Below are 16,855 nucleotides of genomic sequence, written 5' to 3' on the forward strand. Positions count from 1 at the left end.
GGACAGTGACGTCTCGTTTTTTTTTAAATAAATCCATGGCCATAATACTACGTGTATGACTAATAGGCTGTGCTTTATACTACATACAGGTCCTTCTCAAAAAATTAGCATATAGTGTTAAATTTCATTATTTACCATAATGTAATGATTACAATTAAACTTTCATATATTATAGATTCATTATCCACCAACTGAAATTTGTCAGGTCTTTTATTGTTTTAATACTGATGATTTTGGCCTACAACTCCTGATAACCCAAAAAACCTGTCTCAATAAATTAGCATATTTCACCCGTCCAATCAAATAAAAGTGTTTTTTAATAACAAACAAAAAAACCATCAAATAATAATGTTCAGTTATGCACTCAATACTTGGTCGGGAATCCTTTGGCAGAAATGACTGCTTCAATGCGGCGTGGCATGGAGGCAATCAGCCTGTGACACTGCTGAGATGTTATGGAGGCCCAGGATGCTTCAATAGCGGCCTTAAGCTCATCCAGAGTGTTGGGTCTTGCGTCTCTCAACTTTCTCTTCACAATATCCCACAGATTCTCTATGGGGTTCAGGTCAGGAGAGTTGGCAGGCCAATTGAGCACAGTAATACCATGGTCAGTAAACCATTTACCAGTGGTTTTGGCACTGTGAGCAGGTGCCAGGGCGTGCTGAAAAATGAAATCTTCATCTCCATAAAGCATTTCAGCCGATGGAAGCATGAAGTGCTCCAAAATCTCCTGATAGCTAGCTGCATTGACCCTGCCCTTGATGAAACACAGTGGACCAACACCAGCAGCTGACATGGCACCCCACACCATCACTGACTGTGGGTACTTGACACTGGACTTCAGGCATTTTGGCATTTCCTTCTCCCCAGTCTTCCTCCAGACTCTGGCACCTTGATTTCCGAATGACATGCAAAATTTGCTTTCATCAGAAAAAAGTACTTGGGACCACTTAGCAACAGTCCAGTGCTGCTTCTCTGTAGCCCAGGTCAGGCGCTTCTGCCGCTGTTTACCTGGGGAATGCGGCACCTGTAGCCCATTTCCTGCACACGCCTGTGCACGGTGGCTCTGGATGTTTCCACACCAGACTCAGTCCACTGCTTCCTCAGGTTCCCCAAGGTCTGGAATCGGTCCTTCTCCACAATCTTCCTCAGGGTCCGGTCACCTCTTCTCGTTGTACAGCGTTTTCTGCCACATTGTTTCCTTCCAACAGACTTACCATTGAGGTGCCTTGATACAGCACTCTGGGAACAGCCTATTTGTTGAGAAATTTCTTTCTGGGTCTTACCCTCTTGCTTGAGGGTGTCAATGATGGCCTTCTTGACATCTGTCAGGTCGCTAGTCTTACCCATGATGGGGGTTTTGAGTAATGAACCAGGCAGGGAGTTTTTAAAAGCCTCAGGTATCTTTTGCATGTGTTTAGAGTTAATTAGTTGATTCAGAAGATTAGGGTAATAGGTCGTTTAGAGAACCTTTTCTTGATATGCTAATTTATTGAGACAGGTTTTTTGGGTTATCAGGAGTTGTAGGCCAAAATCATCAGTATTAAAACAATAAAAGACCTGACAAATTTCAGTTGGTGGATAATGAATCTATAATATATGAAAGTTTAATTGTAATCATTACATTATGGTAAATAATGAAATTTAACACTATATGCTAATTTTTTGAGAAGGCCCTGTAGATGACTAGGGTATATAAAAATATATCAGGGTGAAGGACTTGTATGTCGAGATGCAGGTGTGTGTGTATATAACACACTTGCGAGTTTCCCACCTCCAAAGAATGGAGAGGTCTTTAATTTTTATCCTCGGTACACTTCACCTGTGAGAGACAGAATCTAAAAATAAAAAACAGAAAATCATTGTATGGCTTTTACATAATTAATTTCCATTTTATTGCATGAAATAAGTATTTGATCACCTACCAACCAGTAAGACCTGTTAGTTTTTCTTTAAGAAGCCTCCTACTCTGCACTCATTACCTGTATTAATTGCACCTGTTAGAGCTAGTTACCTGTATAACAGACACCTGTCCACACACTCAATCACACTCCAACCTCTCCACCATGGCCAAGACTAAATCTGAGGACACCGGGGGCAAAATTATACACCTGCACAAGGTTAGGATGGGCTATAGGACAATAGGCAAGTAGCTTGGTGAGAAGACAACAACTGTTGGCTCAAATTTAGAAAATGGAAGAAACAAGATGACTGTCAATCTTCCTGGATCTGGGGCTCCATGCAGGATCTCGCCGCGTGGGGTAAGGAAGATTCTTAGAAAGGTCAGGAATCAGCCCAGAACTACATGGGAGGATGTGGTCAATGACCAGAAGAGCTGGGACCACAGTCTCAAGTATTAGTAACACACTAATCATGGATTAAAATCCTGCAGGGCACGCAAAGTCCCCCTGCTCACACCAGCACATGTCCAGGCCCGTTTGAAGTTTGCCAGTGACCATCTGGATAATCCAGAGGACACATGGGAGAAGGTCATGAGGTCTGATGAGACCAAAATATAACTTTTTGGTATCAATGCGACTCACCGTGTTTGGAGGAAGAATAAGGATGAGTATAACACCAAGAACACCGTCCCAACCATGAAGCATGGTGGTGGAAACATCAAAGTTTGGGGATGCTTTTCTACAAAATGGACAGGATGACTGCACCGTATTAAAGGGAGGATGGATGAGGTCTTGAATCGTTTTATCGATTTATATAGGCTAAATATAAGTATAGGCTATAGCTCTATTAATAATATGCTATCACAAACCATCCTTTCTGCCGTACAACCAAACGTGCTTATAGAAGGCATAGAGGAAACGTGGCTGGGGAAAAATGAAATCGCCCATGAAGGGCTATGGTACAGGTTACTCCAAACACCCAAAATGAGTGGCTGGGTCTTCTAGCATGACAATGACCCAAAACACACAGCCAGGACAATGGAGTCGCTCCGTAAGAAGCATTTCAAGGTCCTGGAGTGGCCTAGCCAGTCTCCAGCCTTGAACCCAACAGAAAATCTTTGGCGGGAGCTGAAACTCAATGCTGTCCAGTGACCGCCCCGAAACCTGAAAGACCTGGAGAAGATCTGTATGGAGGAGGGGGCCAAAATCCCTGCTGCAGTTTGTGCAAACTTGGTCAAGAACTACAGGAAATATCTGACCACTGTAATTGCAAACAAAGGTTTCTGTATCAAATACTTATTTCATGCAATGAAATGCAAATTAATTATGTAAAAATCATACAATGTGATTTTTCTGGTTTTTATTTTTTAGATTCTGTCTCACAGGTGAAGTGTACCTACGATAAAAATTACAGACCTCTCTATTTTTTGTAGGTGAGAAAACTTGTAAAATTGTCAGTGTATCAAATACTTATTTTCCCCACTGTATATATTCCGGATGAGGGGGGTCCACATCTTGCACCGGGGCCCATCAGACTCCAGTTATGCCGCTGCCCATAGGCTTTGAATATAGGGGGCACCTCGCATGATCCAGATTTGCTACATGAAAAGGGGGGGGATGTAGGAAGCCCATTCTTGTGATTGATCAGGATCCCAGCGATCTGACACATCGCCAATCCAATGTATTATTGTGATTCTGGGACAACACCACTAAAGAAGTATTCTAGAATCTGACTAATCGGAGCTGCCCTAAACCACTTGGGAAGTGAGCATCATCTGTCCCGTGACCCCGGGCCACCAGGGAACATATCTCCGCCAGCAGACTAGGCCAATGGGATGATTACTTCTTTCAGAGCCCTTTTTTAAGAGGCACGACCCCAGTGTATAAATACCTGTGTGCTCGTGCTGTAGCGTCCAAGAACAGCCATGCCTACGAAGACCATTTCCATTCAGCTATTCTTCGTGTCGGCTGGAACTTCTGGGCCGTATGATTATCTAATCCTTTGTATACGCCGGTCAGACCGCGGCTCAGAAAAATCCAAAGCTTCCCTCAGCAATAGCTGCAATTAAAGTATTTCAGGAGCGTTGTGTGTAAAGTGTGGGAAATGTACAGATCGTGATGAACACACCAGGCCGACGTTCATTTTTATACTTTTTTATTTACAATAATTGTCAGCAAGAAGTGTTTTATCAATAAAATTACAACCAAATTATCCAATTAAAAGCTTTATAGAAATAAAATCTACTAAAATAATTAACTGAATCATTATTTATTTTTAATTTTTTTTATGAAAAGTACCAATATGTTGTATCCTGTGGGTGCAGGGGTCTCGCCAGGTCTCCTCGTACAGAACACAACAATTATACGAAGAAAAGGACTTATTTATAGACTGTACACAGATGCTTGATGCTATGTGAGACACGGCTCCCCATATAAAATAAATCTCTGGGAAATATGTCACTGACTCTTACGCTTTTGAGAAAGCTGGGTTACAGTAGGGTCTAGAAAAGCTGAGTCACTCATGGTGGCAGATGTAATTGTGGCCATATTGTTTGTCGCCCAGTTTGGTGACAGGATACAGCAGGGCATAAAACCTGCTTGTATAAAGTAAAAAACAGAATTACCATTAAAGGTCTTTTTATAATTCTCGGGGAAATGTTATTTTGCATATAAATTATTATTACAGGTACTTAAAAGCAATATCTTATGCGCTTGGAAAATGTAGATTTTGTACCGGGTGTTAATGCTGCTGTTCTCCTGAATCCGACAATGTTTCTCTTTTGTTCCTGCGCCTCTCCGTTCACGAGATATGCCTCCTCTTCCAGGTATATGAATCTAGTCTTGCTAGCTCAGTAGGCGTGGTCAGCTTTGTGGGCGTTTCCTTGAACCACACCCCCTGACTAACAAGACAAGATTTACATACAAAGAAGAGGAGGCCATATCTCAGGAACAGAGAGGCGCCGGAACAAAATAAAAATATCGCTGGATTCAGGAGAATAGCGGCAATTACACCGGACTTATTTATGAAAAGTGACAGGTCCTCTTAAAATTGAAGTGGGCTGCTCATTTGATATTTCCGCTTTAGCAAATGTTGTTTCATGTGAAATACAATTAAAGGAACTCTCTGCAAGTTTTGGCTACCTCATCTGTGTAGGAAAAAAATACTCCGATTTCAATGATGTATCACTTAATTTACTGGGTGCAAATGTTGCGTTGTTAGATGTAGCAAAGCTCAGAAATCTGACCCTGCCTACACCATAGCTTTCGGAGTAATCGTCTATTGACAGTGAGCTGCTTATCACAGGAGGGGGCGTGGTAGGATGTTTCGGCACAAGGCGGCTAGTCCCAACAATGCTGATGTGCTAGTGATAAAACCTTCATTATAAGTAAACAGCACACAGCCTGGTTTGTTACACATAGCTGAGTTTAGTGTTTTAACCGCTACATCGTGCTGTCCTCAGATTACATAGCAAAACCTGCTGACAGATTCCCTTTAAGGAGCATCTTTTCTTATTGTCTGTCCTTCTGTTATTCCTCATGGAATTGTATGTATGAATTATCTGGGTTTTACAATTTCTCCATCCATCGTTTGCGTGGCTGTAGTCGGTGTGACATTATCCATACCGATTGGTCAGTGTGAGTACGCGCCATATTGGCGAGGAATGGAAAGACTCCGTTATCATTGGTGTTCTTTAACAGATTTGTCACCAGGGGCCACTATCTTTCTGGGGCAGTCTGTTGGTGCGGCCTCTTTTCCTCCAGTCTAATGGCACCTTATGGTATTAGAAAGTGAATAGGGTTAATACGTGAGGGTGCCAAGTCCTCCCGAGTGCTAACATTGCACCCCCCAGCTCGTTGGTTTCTTGGGATGCAGCTGGTGAAATGGGTAAGTACACAAGATGGCACTGTTATGATGGCACAGACTATGGTGGTCAATGTAATAGGGTCACTGTGGCATCAAAAAAAGTTCGGTTTTGTTCAGGAAATTTGTGCAAAGAATCCTGACGTGTGCACATAGCCTTAATGGGAACCCAGACAGCGGGTACATGATTGCCAACGTAAGTATTTTAGAAATTCTGGAATTTTATTATATAAGGCCCTTAGGAAAAAAAAAAGTCTTTCCAGTGTATAAAATGTATTGAGTTGTGCGTTGGTTGGCGGGGGGCATTAAAGAACCGTAGAGGAAGCGCCAGACTTTAATAAGATAATTGTGCCATAATGTGTCTCATAAACCAGACCGATCGATCGATTGAGTCTTGCTGTGTCTATAGCAACGGTGGACCCCCACCAATTATCCATATATCAACCATCTCGTGGATGGGGAGGGGGATAGGTTTATATGTAAGCCCCTTGTTAAGACCTGATTGGAAGGTCAGAGGAAGAGGGGGTCAAGGTGAGAACTGACAGTAATGAGCACCGATCTGATGTTGTAAAACCCTTAATGGGGTATTCTGGTTGGAAGAAGTTATTGCCATGGGACAGGTGGTGACTTTTATATCAGTGGGTCTCCGAGGGCTGGGACCTCAAATGACCTCCAGAATGGTGCCTAGCAGAGCACATGTTTGACCACCGCTCCATTTATCGGTCTTACGGCGAGAGGAATTCTGTATTCTCCAGGAGCCCTATAAGGAATGACTGGAGCAGCGGTCAAGCATGTGCAAAGCCGCTCCACAGTGTCAGGGATTAGAGCTTCCCCTTTCTGGTAATCCCAACATTTGGGTCTGTGTACAGGTGATAACGCCTTCCAACCAGAGTACCCTAAAGAGATGACCTTGTAATCTGTATCGATCATCCAAAGACAAGACATCTTGGGCAAAGCAGGACGATTTTATTCAGAAACCACCATATTTCCATCTGATCCACTGCAGTACCAGTCAGGGCCTTTAAATTCGAGTGGCGCTGTTTCGGGAAGATGGCAGTCATGTTTTTCTAATAACCTTTCTAATATCTTAAATCATTGCTTGTACAGCAGCTCTACGCTGGTGACATCTGTTTTATAGGTTCCTCACAATAACACTCCTTTCAGTAGATGAAGACCCCGGACCTTGCTCCCTCCACTGGATGGTCCTTGTTTAGGAATTTATTTGCTGCAGGCAAAAATCACAGTATTTATTCCAAGACTCCTGTTATAAAGTAATGATTAGAGTTATTACCATGACCCGAGGGTTCCTCCCCTTCCAAAAAATTAATAAAAACCTATGATTCTGTGCTGCCGTCGGCTGTAGAGTTCCCCACCCATCGCTCTGCTCCGGAGATTCTCTCCATTCAAGTACCTAGTAGTAGAGAAATTCTGCTTGGAGAGTTTCCTTCTCGATAGTCCTCCATGGAGCTGGGGTCCGGCTCTTAAAACCTGGTGGACGCCTCGTTCTGGAGTGACGGTTTCCCCCAAATTGTCCTCACGCCACTAATCCTAGTCTTGTGATCTTGGCAGAGAGGAAGGAATGAATGATGAAGACGATGGGCTTTGGACAACACTGAAGATCCAATTGCTGCGGAGAGAAGAGAAATACTGTAAGAATGAGAAGTAGGCAGGAACGACAGCTGCTCGCGTCTCCTCTGCCTTAGGAAGTACAGTGGATCTGCTCCAGCGCTCCACCATGACTGAAGCAGCTGTCAGATGACCGCTCGTGGATTAAGGCTCTACAAAAAGAATTCGGAGGCCACCGGATTTGCAATGACATTTGACGACTTTAACTCCTTGGTGACATCCGTCGTAGATGTGCGCTCTGCAAGTAAGGAGCAGATTCGGGAGCTCATAGTGCGGAGCCGGCACCCGAGAGTACCTGATGAAATCAGAGCCAGATCTGATGGTAACCGTTAAAACTCTTGGGTGGCGCTGACAATTGTGGCACCTAGGCGGAAAAGTTGGGTATTGGGTAGGGTTGAGCGAAACGGATCGGTCAATTTCATAAGTCGCCGACTTTCGGCAAAGTCGGGTTTCGTGAAACCCGAGCCGATCCCAGTGTTGGATCGGCCATGCGGTCGGTGGATCTTCGCGCCAAAGTCGCGTTTCGTATGACGCTTTAACCACTATTTTTTCAGCCAATGAAGGAGTGTGGGCAGCGTGATGACATAGGTCTCGTCTTGCTTCCTGCGGCGTCACGGGGTGGGGGTATAAACGCCATCTTACCGTTTTGGATGTAGCGATTTAGACTGTCCGAGGAAAGAGAGAGAGAATATGAATATCCCCATTGACTTGCATTGGGTTTCGTGTTTCGGTTGGCCCCCGACTTTTCACAATAATCGGCCGATTTCACACGATCCGACTTTTGAGAAAGTCGGGTTTCACGAAACCCGACTCGATCCTAAAAAAGTAAGTCGCTCAACCCTAGTATTGGGTATACACAGTCATGGCCAAAAGTGTTGTCACCCTTGATATTGATCCAGAAAATTATTGCAATTACACTTGTTTTGTTATAAACCTATATTTCTTTGAATTTGAACAACATAAAATAAAAAAACCCATAAAAACGCAAAGTGGACATAATTTCACACAAAACCAAAATGGGGCAGACAAAATTGTTGGCACCCTCAACTTAATATTTGGTTGCACACGCTTTGGAATAAATAACTGCAATCAATCGCTTCCTATAACCATCAAGCTTCTCACACCTCACAGCTGGAATTTGTGACCACTCTTCTTTTGCAAACTGCTCCAGGTCTCTCATTTGAAGGCGCCTTCTCCCAACAAAAAGATTTCTCCACAGATGTTTAATGGGATTTAGATCTGGACTCATTGCTGCCACTTCAGAACTCTTCAGTGCTTTGTTTATATCCACTTCTGGGGGCGTCATGAAGTATGTTTAGGGTCATAATCCTGCTGGAAGACCCATGACTTAGACACTGGGCACTACATTGTGACGCAAAATCCTTTTGGTAATCGTCACATTTCATGATGCCTTGCACACAGTCAAGGCACGAGGGCAGCAAAACAACCCCAAAACATCTTTGAACCTCCACCATATTTGACTGTAGGTACTATGCTGTTTTCTTTGCAGACCACATTCTGTTTTAGGTAAACAGTAGAATGATGTGCTGTACCAAAAAGCTCTATCGTGGTCTCATGTGTCCAAAAGATGCTTTCAAAGAATTCTGGCAATTTTTTTCAACATTTTTCATCCATTTTAATTGAGAAAAAAAGCGCATTTTCCACAGCGTTATTCCTGCCAACATTACAGTATTTTTCTGCTGCAAATTCAGAACATGTATTGGTATTTTTATGAAATCGTTTTTTTTTTCCCCCCAATTTCACCAACCTTGGATTTTCTTTTCAGTTTTTCACTACATTGTTATATGGTAAGTGAATGGCATCATGCAAAACTAAAACTGTAAACTAAACAATCTCTCATACGGCTTTGGAAGAAGGGAAGAGAAAAAAAAAGAAAACAATCGAGTCTCCATGGGGTTGATATTCATTCCCCTTATACAACAGTGTGTTACAAGGAACTTAGCGGCCATTGTTGAGTTTTAGTTTTTTCCCCTACAAAAACAAGAACTTTTCTCTTCCAAAAAAATCACAGAAAACTATCGCAACGAGTATTTGGACAAGGATTCGAATTAAAGGTTGAAATCTCTGTTTTGTTTTGCAGCAGATTGGAACATCCATGCTCAGGTTTTTCCGTGCGAACCACTTCTTCTGCACGTGAACACTGTAAATTGCTGTGGATTGGCATTCCAGAACCTGTACCACAAATCCGCCATATCTAAATTTTCATCTGTTCTCTCCATCCTGCACTGATCTTCAGTAATCACGGGGTCGTCAACCACTGAGTAAAGGGACATTAGCTTAAGTTATAATATACCTATCTGTTAAAGGGGTTGTCACTAGTGATGAGCGAGCATGCTCGTGTGCTAATGGAGTGACTTCGGCATGCTCGAAAAATATGTTCTAGTCCCCGCGGCTGCATTATCTGGATTTCCTAAAAGCCACGAGACGTGCAGCCGCAGGGACTCGAACATATTTTTCGAGCATGCCGAAGACACTGTTAGCACCCGAGCATGCTCAGATAACACCTTATCCCAGCACGTTCACTCATCACTACTTGTCACATAAACAATGGTACTGAGCATGTGCAACCATATGGGAGCAGTGGTCGCACATGCTCAGTATGACTTAAATCACATGGTGGATTTTACACCCACACCACAATCTTAAATGAGATTTTCCAGTTCTACGCTCAGACCCGACAGCTCTACAAATTTCCTCGCCATCTCTGTTTGCTGTCAATGGATGAAAACGTTTTATTTTTTTGTTTTAAATTTCCTTTTTTCGTGTCGCATGGAAACGGTAAAAGTTTCACTTCACTGACAGCGAGAAGAGATTGTGGGAACATTGAGAAACTGAAATGCAAAACTTGGATGCCGGCATTTTTTATGATGACAGTCAGAACCGGTATTATGTTTTTTTTTGTTTTTTTTTTTTTTTTCCATATTGCGGTGATCCTCATACTTACTACGTTTCCATCTTTAGCTTCAAATTCTAAAAACAGCATTTTAACTCCGTCATCTGAGGACATTTTCAGTTTGTCGTAAGGAAATTGTGCTAAGAGCTTAGTAAAAGTACCGTCCGGCGCCTGAGCGGCAATCGAGAATCCGTGCTCGTAGTTTATCACCAGCCGACATTCCTGGTATCTGTAAGAACAGGCTGAGAACAGAGAGAAAGCCGTCAGTATGTGTAATGCACGACTTACTGATCCTGAAGCGACGGCCGTCCTAGTCATTATTCACATGACCGCTGCAGCCAATCACCAGCATCATGTGAACAACAGAGCGACATCGCGAGTGGCGGCACTGGATTTAAATACTAGTTCTGTATATTCCCTTTTTTTATTATTTTTTTTTTTACATGAAATGCATTGACAGAAAAACAGCAATTTTATTGTCTTGTTTTTAATACTTTTTTTCACACCATTTACCATATAGATTAATTTTAGATTTTTAATCTAAATTGGGCTTTTCCGGATGCAGCAATACCAAATATTCAGGGTTTTTTATTTTCAGATTGGGGAAAAAGAGGGGCGATTCCAATATTTTATGCATTTTTTTTTTTCTCCTTTTTATGCATTTTAGATATTATTTATTTTTCAGATATATTTTTTTTAGTTTTCCAAGAGAGTTGAACCTGCTATCGTTTGATTGCCAATGGCATTTAAGTGGTTATACCAGGGCTGCGGAGTCGGAGCCCATTTTGGTGGAGTCAGAGTCGGTGTCATGGAAATTGAGGAGTCGGAGGTTTGGCTTGCGGACTCTACAGCCCTGGGTTATACAGAAGCTGCAGTTGCCGGCTGTACATCACAGCTGACACCTGTATTGCATGGTGTTGGGGCAGCATTTAAGCCTGATCTGTAACTCCTGCATGTGCTTTGGACAATCCCTGCTTACTAGAAGGGTCTTTCCCAATTTAGATGATCGCAAATTAATCGCTTTCTAAGACCGTTAAAATCAGTTGTACTATGGATGGTGGAAAGAAAGGCCAGCAGTAATTTTCAGTTATCCTGCAGCTCCCCCACAGGAGAAGTGAAGCATTACACATTAGGCATTCATATCACTGTGCTCACAGTGTAACGTAGGAAAGGACAGGTCCTCCAGAGCAGGAGACACTTACTAACTACTCTCCTCTCTGGATCCTGATTGTGACCCCTCTCTTCACCTAAAATTCATTATTCTAAACTAGACACTTCATTAAGAAATTAATTAATACAGAATTTTGAATGCATTTAGGAAAAAAGGGATCCTCAAGGGTTAATATTTGAATGGTGCATTAACAATACCTTGTAGGAACCTTTCTTCCAGAAACAGAACCACAACGGTTCATGGGTTTTACAAGGATGCTTGAAATTTTGTGAACCCTTCAGAATTTTACAAAATTCTGCATAAATTTGACAATATGACTTAAGCAATGTTCTTTTTGGTGATTCTTATTGCAATTCTGCCATGCACACCATTGCTGTTCAATGTCCTCCTGATGGTGGAACTCAAGAACGTTAACATTAGAGAGAGGCCTTTAGTGACTTAGAGGCTGCTCTTGGGTTTCTTTATGACTTCTCAGACAATTATTTGCCTTGTTCTTGGAGTGAGTTTAGACAGTCCGCCACTCCTGGGGAGGGTAATAATGATCTTTTTAAGTTTCCACCATTTATACACAATCTGACTGATTATGGATTGGTGGAGTCCAAACCTTTTAGAGATGGTTTTGTAACCTTATCCAGCCTGATGAGCACAAACAATTCTAATTCTGGGGTTCTCAGAAATCTCCTTTGGCCATGCCGCAATGCGCATCCACAAACATGTTCTTTAAATAAAACAGGTCGCCCATTCACATGTGATTGTCATCCCATTGATTGACAACACCCGATACTAATGTCAACTTCAAATTATCTGCGAATCCTAAGGGTACGTGTCCATGGTCAGGATGGCCGGCGGTATCGCCGCAGCGGAGAAGCCGCTCGGCGCTAAGCCCCGCCCCCTTTCTGGGACGCGATCATGCCGGATGTGTACAGTACACATCCGGGATCATCGCACCCCTCGCCATAGGGTCCTGTGATATTACCTGCGGCGACCGAGCGTCGCCGCAGGTAGCACGGACATGCTGCGATCTGAAAAGACGCGCAGCATGTCCGGAGTCGCAGGGCCGCCGCGTGCGGGTTTCCACGCATAGTGGACACGGGATTTCAAAAAATCCCCTCCACTATGCTGGAACATCTGGACGCTGCGTGTTTGACGCTGCAGCGTCAATCACGCAACGTTTACTTACCGTGGACACTCACCCTAAGGATACATTCCACAATGCGTTCCTGATTTTTTTTATGCTGCGTATTTTCGAAAAAAAATGCAAGTAACCTATTTTACTTAATGGGTGCAGAAAATCTGCAACATCAAAAACTCCCCAAAACCTCATTGTGAGAACGCAGCCTTACAGTTCACATACTTTTGCCAGTCACATACATGTGATATTGGATCTTTCTTTTTTTCATTGAAAAATGGGAACGTCTAAGGAAATGTTCACATGCTGCATTTTTTCTGCAGTAAAAACACTGTTCAGAATGCCCGTTTTGCTGTGTATCTGTTGCAGCTTTTTTTTAATTTGCATTTTTTTTGGGTGTGGATTACATCTGTGCTTTGTACATTGTGATATATGTGATGCAGTAACCCCTGTAACAGGTAGGGGGCGCTGCATGGTCTCCCCGGGATGTGCACGGAGTTGTATTGAGGCCGTGAGAATTGACCTGCAGTGATGTCAGGATCACGTGACCAGCCCATGTGATCCATTACTGTGGGTGTGGTTACAGGTACATAACGTGACCAGGGTGTGGGTCACAAGTTCCTGTGTGGTTCCAGTGTTGGACCTGAAGGGTCCAAGTGCAAAATCCCTGAGGGAGTTCCTGAGGGCTCGGTGTGTTCCTGTGTTGGAAGCCTGAGAGGAGGCTTCCTGGAAAGCACCTGCTGGCGCGGGAGATCCTAGTAGGAGGACCGGATCCCGGAGCAGTGCACAGTGGAACTGGGGAAGCTGGAGTCCTTCGGTGAGGTCTGGACTGACTACTGTATGCCGGGCAGGCAAGTTGGGGATCCCTGTTAGGCAGCTTACCCAGAAGAGTGTTGACGGAGTCTGGGGAAGCTGGAGTCCTTCGGTGAGGTCTGGACTGACTACTGTATGCCGGGCAGGCAAGTTGGGGATCCCTGTTAGGCAGCTTACCCAGAAGAGTGTTGACGGAGTCTGGGGAAGCTGGAGTCCTTCGGTGAGGTCTGGACTGACTACTGTATGCCGGGCAGGCAAGTTGGGGATCCCTGTTAGGCAGCTTACCCAGAAGAGTGTTGACGGAGTCTGGGGAAGCTGGAGTCCTTCGGTGAGGTCTGGACTGACTAGTGCGTGCCGGCCAGGCAAGTTGGTGATCCCTGTAAGGCAGCTTACCCGGAGGTGCGGACTGGCAAGGAGTCAGCAGGTGGAGCCGGAGCTCCCGTCAGGTATCGTACAGGCCGGTAGTGCTTGTGAAGTTCTATGAACTGTGTGGTCTCCCTTGGGAACTGGTTAAGGGAGGACCAGCGTGTTAGTGGCCGTGAGGCAAAGCCGTACACTGAAGTGTTAGAAGCTGCAAGTAAATATCACCAGTTGGTGCCTGTTGTGTTTCATGTTATGAACTGTGCGTACCCCGGTTTATGAGGCTTAATAAACCGCATGGACTGCTTTGTTTTATAAACCCATGCCCGTGTGCTTGAATATCGCGGCCAAGTGAGTGTCCCCCAACACTCTCAGTAAGAGAAACCTTACAACATGTTTAATAAAAGTTCATTTTATTCACCGAAACGCTACAAAAACATTTTGTTTATTTTTTTGCAGCATTTTTCACTTTCTCATAGCGTTCTATGGGAGAGAAAAAAAACGCTGAAAGAATCGATATGCTGCAGATTTCAACACACTGCCAGCTTTCGACACTGTTGACCACCCTCTCCTACTCTCTAGGCTCCAGTCACTAGGCATTAAGGACACTGCTCTCTCCTGGTTCTCTTCCTATCTTTCTGACCCCACTTCAGTGTTCTGTTCTCTGGCTCCACTTTATCTCCTCTTCCGCTCACTGTTGGGGTACCTCAGGGCTCAGTCCTTGGCCCCCTTCTCTTCTCCCTCTACACAGCCCCAATAGGACAGAACATCAGCAGATTTGGCTTTCAGTACCATCTTTATGCTGATGACACACAACTATACACGTCATCCCCTGACCTTACCCCCGCTGTACTACAGAACGCCAGTGACTGTCTGTCTGCAGTCTCCAACAGTCCGCACTCTATCTGAAACTCAACCTCTCCAAAACTGAACTTCTTCTGCTCCCGCCTTCTACTAACCTCCCTAAATCTGACATTTCCCTCTCTGTGGGTGGCACCATAATAACACCCCGGCAGCAGGCGTGCTGTCTGGGTGTTATGTTTGACTCCGATCTCTCCTTCACCTCCCACATACAATCTCTTGCCTGCTCGTGCCGCTTACACCTAAAGAACATCTCTAGAATCCGCCCTTTTCTCACCATGGAGACAACAAAAACTCTCTCACTGTCGCCCTAATCCACTCCCGCCTGGACTACTGCAACTCTCTTTTAATTGGCCTCCCCTCACGCGACTTTCCCCTCTCCAGTCTATCCTTAATGCAGCAGCCAGGGTCGTCCATCTGGCTAATCGTTACTTGGACGTGTCCGCTCTTCGCCAGTCATTACACTGGCTGCCCATTCATTACAGGATACAATTCAAAGTACTTGTTCTCACCCACAAAGCTCTCCACAGTGCGGCACCCCCTTACATCTCCTCCCTCATTTCTGTCTATCGGCCTAGCCGACCGCTGCGCTCTGCAAACGACTTTCGACTAACCTCTGCACTAATCCGTACCTCACACTCCCGACTCCAAGACTTCTCCCGTGCTGCGCCAATCCTCTGGAATGCTCTACCCCAAGATATTAGGACCATCCACAACTTGCATAGCTTTAGGCGCTCACTCAAAACTCATTTGTTCAGAGCGGCCTATCACGTTCCCTAATCAGTCATTTTATGTTTGTGTGTGTGTGTAGCCCATTCACTATCTCATCTACCCCCACCCCCGGAAGATGGCTGGACCATCATTGTAAATACATCATTGTAAATACACCCCTGTACTTTGTATCTCCCCACCTCATTGTAGATTGTAAGCTCTCACGAGCAGGGTCGTCTTATTTTGCTTTATTGCTGTATTGTTAACATTGTTACCTATGACTGTTGTGTTTGAAACTGTTAAACTGTAAAGCGCTGCGGAATATGTTGGCGCTATATAAAGATTATTATTATTAAGTGTGGGCATGAGATTTCGGATATCTCATCGCTGGTTCTGTAAAAAACAGATTTTAATTTGCAAAAAAATGCAGCATGTGAACATAGCCTAATATTTTTGATTAGCGTGATTTGATCCTCTTTATCTGCTTTTAGCACTTCTATGATTTTCTCATGTAGTTTTGGATCTAGGAAGAAATGTGGAAAATTCTGAATCGTTCACAAACTTTCCACTACAAGAATATGGGATATTGCAGTTCAGCTCCATTGACGTGAATGGGACTTAGCTGCACTACCACACCCAACCTGTGGACAGGCGTGGCGCTGTTTTGTGTAAACCTACAGCCATTTATTACTCCCCAGACCTATGGATGGATCTGGTGCTTACGGGTGGTGATCTCCTTGATGAGCTCCGCTGCGTTGTGACATCCCTGCACGATATGTCTGGTCCACAGTGAGAGGTCTCTGCTGGTTTCCACTCTGAACAGATGGGTCTCTATCCCTTGTCGGGAACCAGTTCTTGTGGCAAAAGAAAATTCTGTTCCCAGTAGTGTAGAGCTTTTTCCTGGTCCAGAATGCACCAGCCTGTGGGAAAATAGAGGAAAACCATAACAGTTTACGGCGCTCGTGTCGGACGGCGCTCGTGTCGGACGGCGCTCGTGTCGGACTGTGCTTAGATTGGTAGTAGACAGCAACAGACATCCATGGTTAAAGGGGTTTTCCACCTTTAGAAAACATTCCAATACTAATACCAAAAAACCACAGATGCTACTTATCCTCCCTGGGTCCAGCGTTTGTGATTGCCTGCAGCGGTGATGTCAGGGCTGGACCTGATGAAGGCGAGTATTATCACCATTTGGTTTTTTTTCTATTTTTCTCTACTATCCAACTTTTTCTAACATTGGAAAAACCCTTTTAAGGGATTTGTACATTTTTTTTGCAAATAATTTTAGAATACAACAAAACTTCTAATAGTTTTGATTAAAAAATAAAATAAAATCTGTATTGTGCGCACAGCACAGTTCCAGACTACAAATAAATCCTGAGGTCTCGTCATAGACAACCCATTTTGTATCGGAGCTGGTGTCGAAGAGGATTTAGTTCCCAGCACCCATCCTTCCCAAACAAACGCCCCGGTACCCCTCCAGAGGATGTCTATACCCCTTTAAAAA

General features: G+C 44.0%; 1 protein-coding gene across 1 annotated transcript in view; it reads right to left on the reverse strand.

The window, feature by feature from the left end:
- Positions 1 to 4,166: 4,166 nt before the first annotated feature.
- Positions 4,167 to 16,855, reverse strand: part of SNTB1 (syntrophin beta 1) — a 177,671-nt gene continuing 164,982 nt past the window's right edge. The window contains exons 5-7 of the mRNA XM_077271159.1: positions 16,072 to 16,268; positions 10,355 to 10,545; positions 4,167 to 7,390 (exon numbers count right to left, since the gene is read on the reverse strand). Coding sequence (XP_077127274.1) covers positions 7,298 to 7,390; positions 10,355 to 10,545; positions 16,072 to 16,268 — 481 coding nt within the window. The 3' untranslated portion in view covers positions 4,167 to 7,297. The remainder of the gene's footprint in view (positions 7,391 to 10,354; positions 10,546 to 16,071; positions 16,269 to 16,855) is intronic.

The sequence above is a fragment of the Ranitomeya variabilis genome, chromosome 6, assembly GCF_051348905.1.
Source record: "Ranitomeya variabilis isolate aRanVar5 chromosome 6, aRanVar5.hap1, whole genome shotgun sequence".
In the NCBI taxonomy this organism is placed as follows: Eukaryota; Metazoa; Chordata; class Amphibia; order Anura; family Dendrobatidae; genus Ranitomeya; species Ranitomeya variabilis.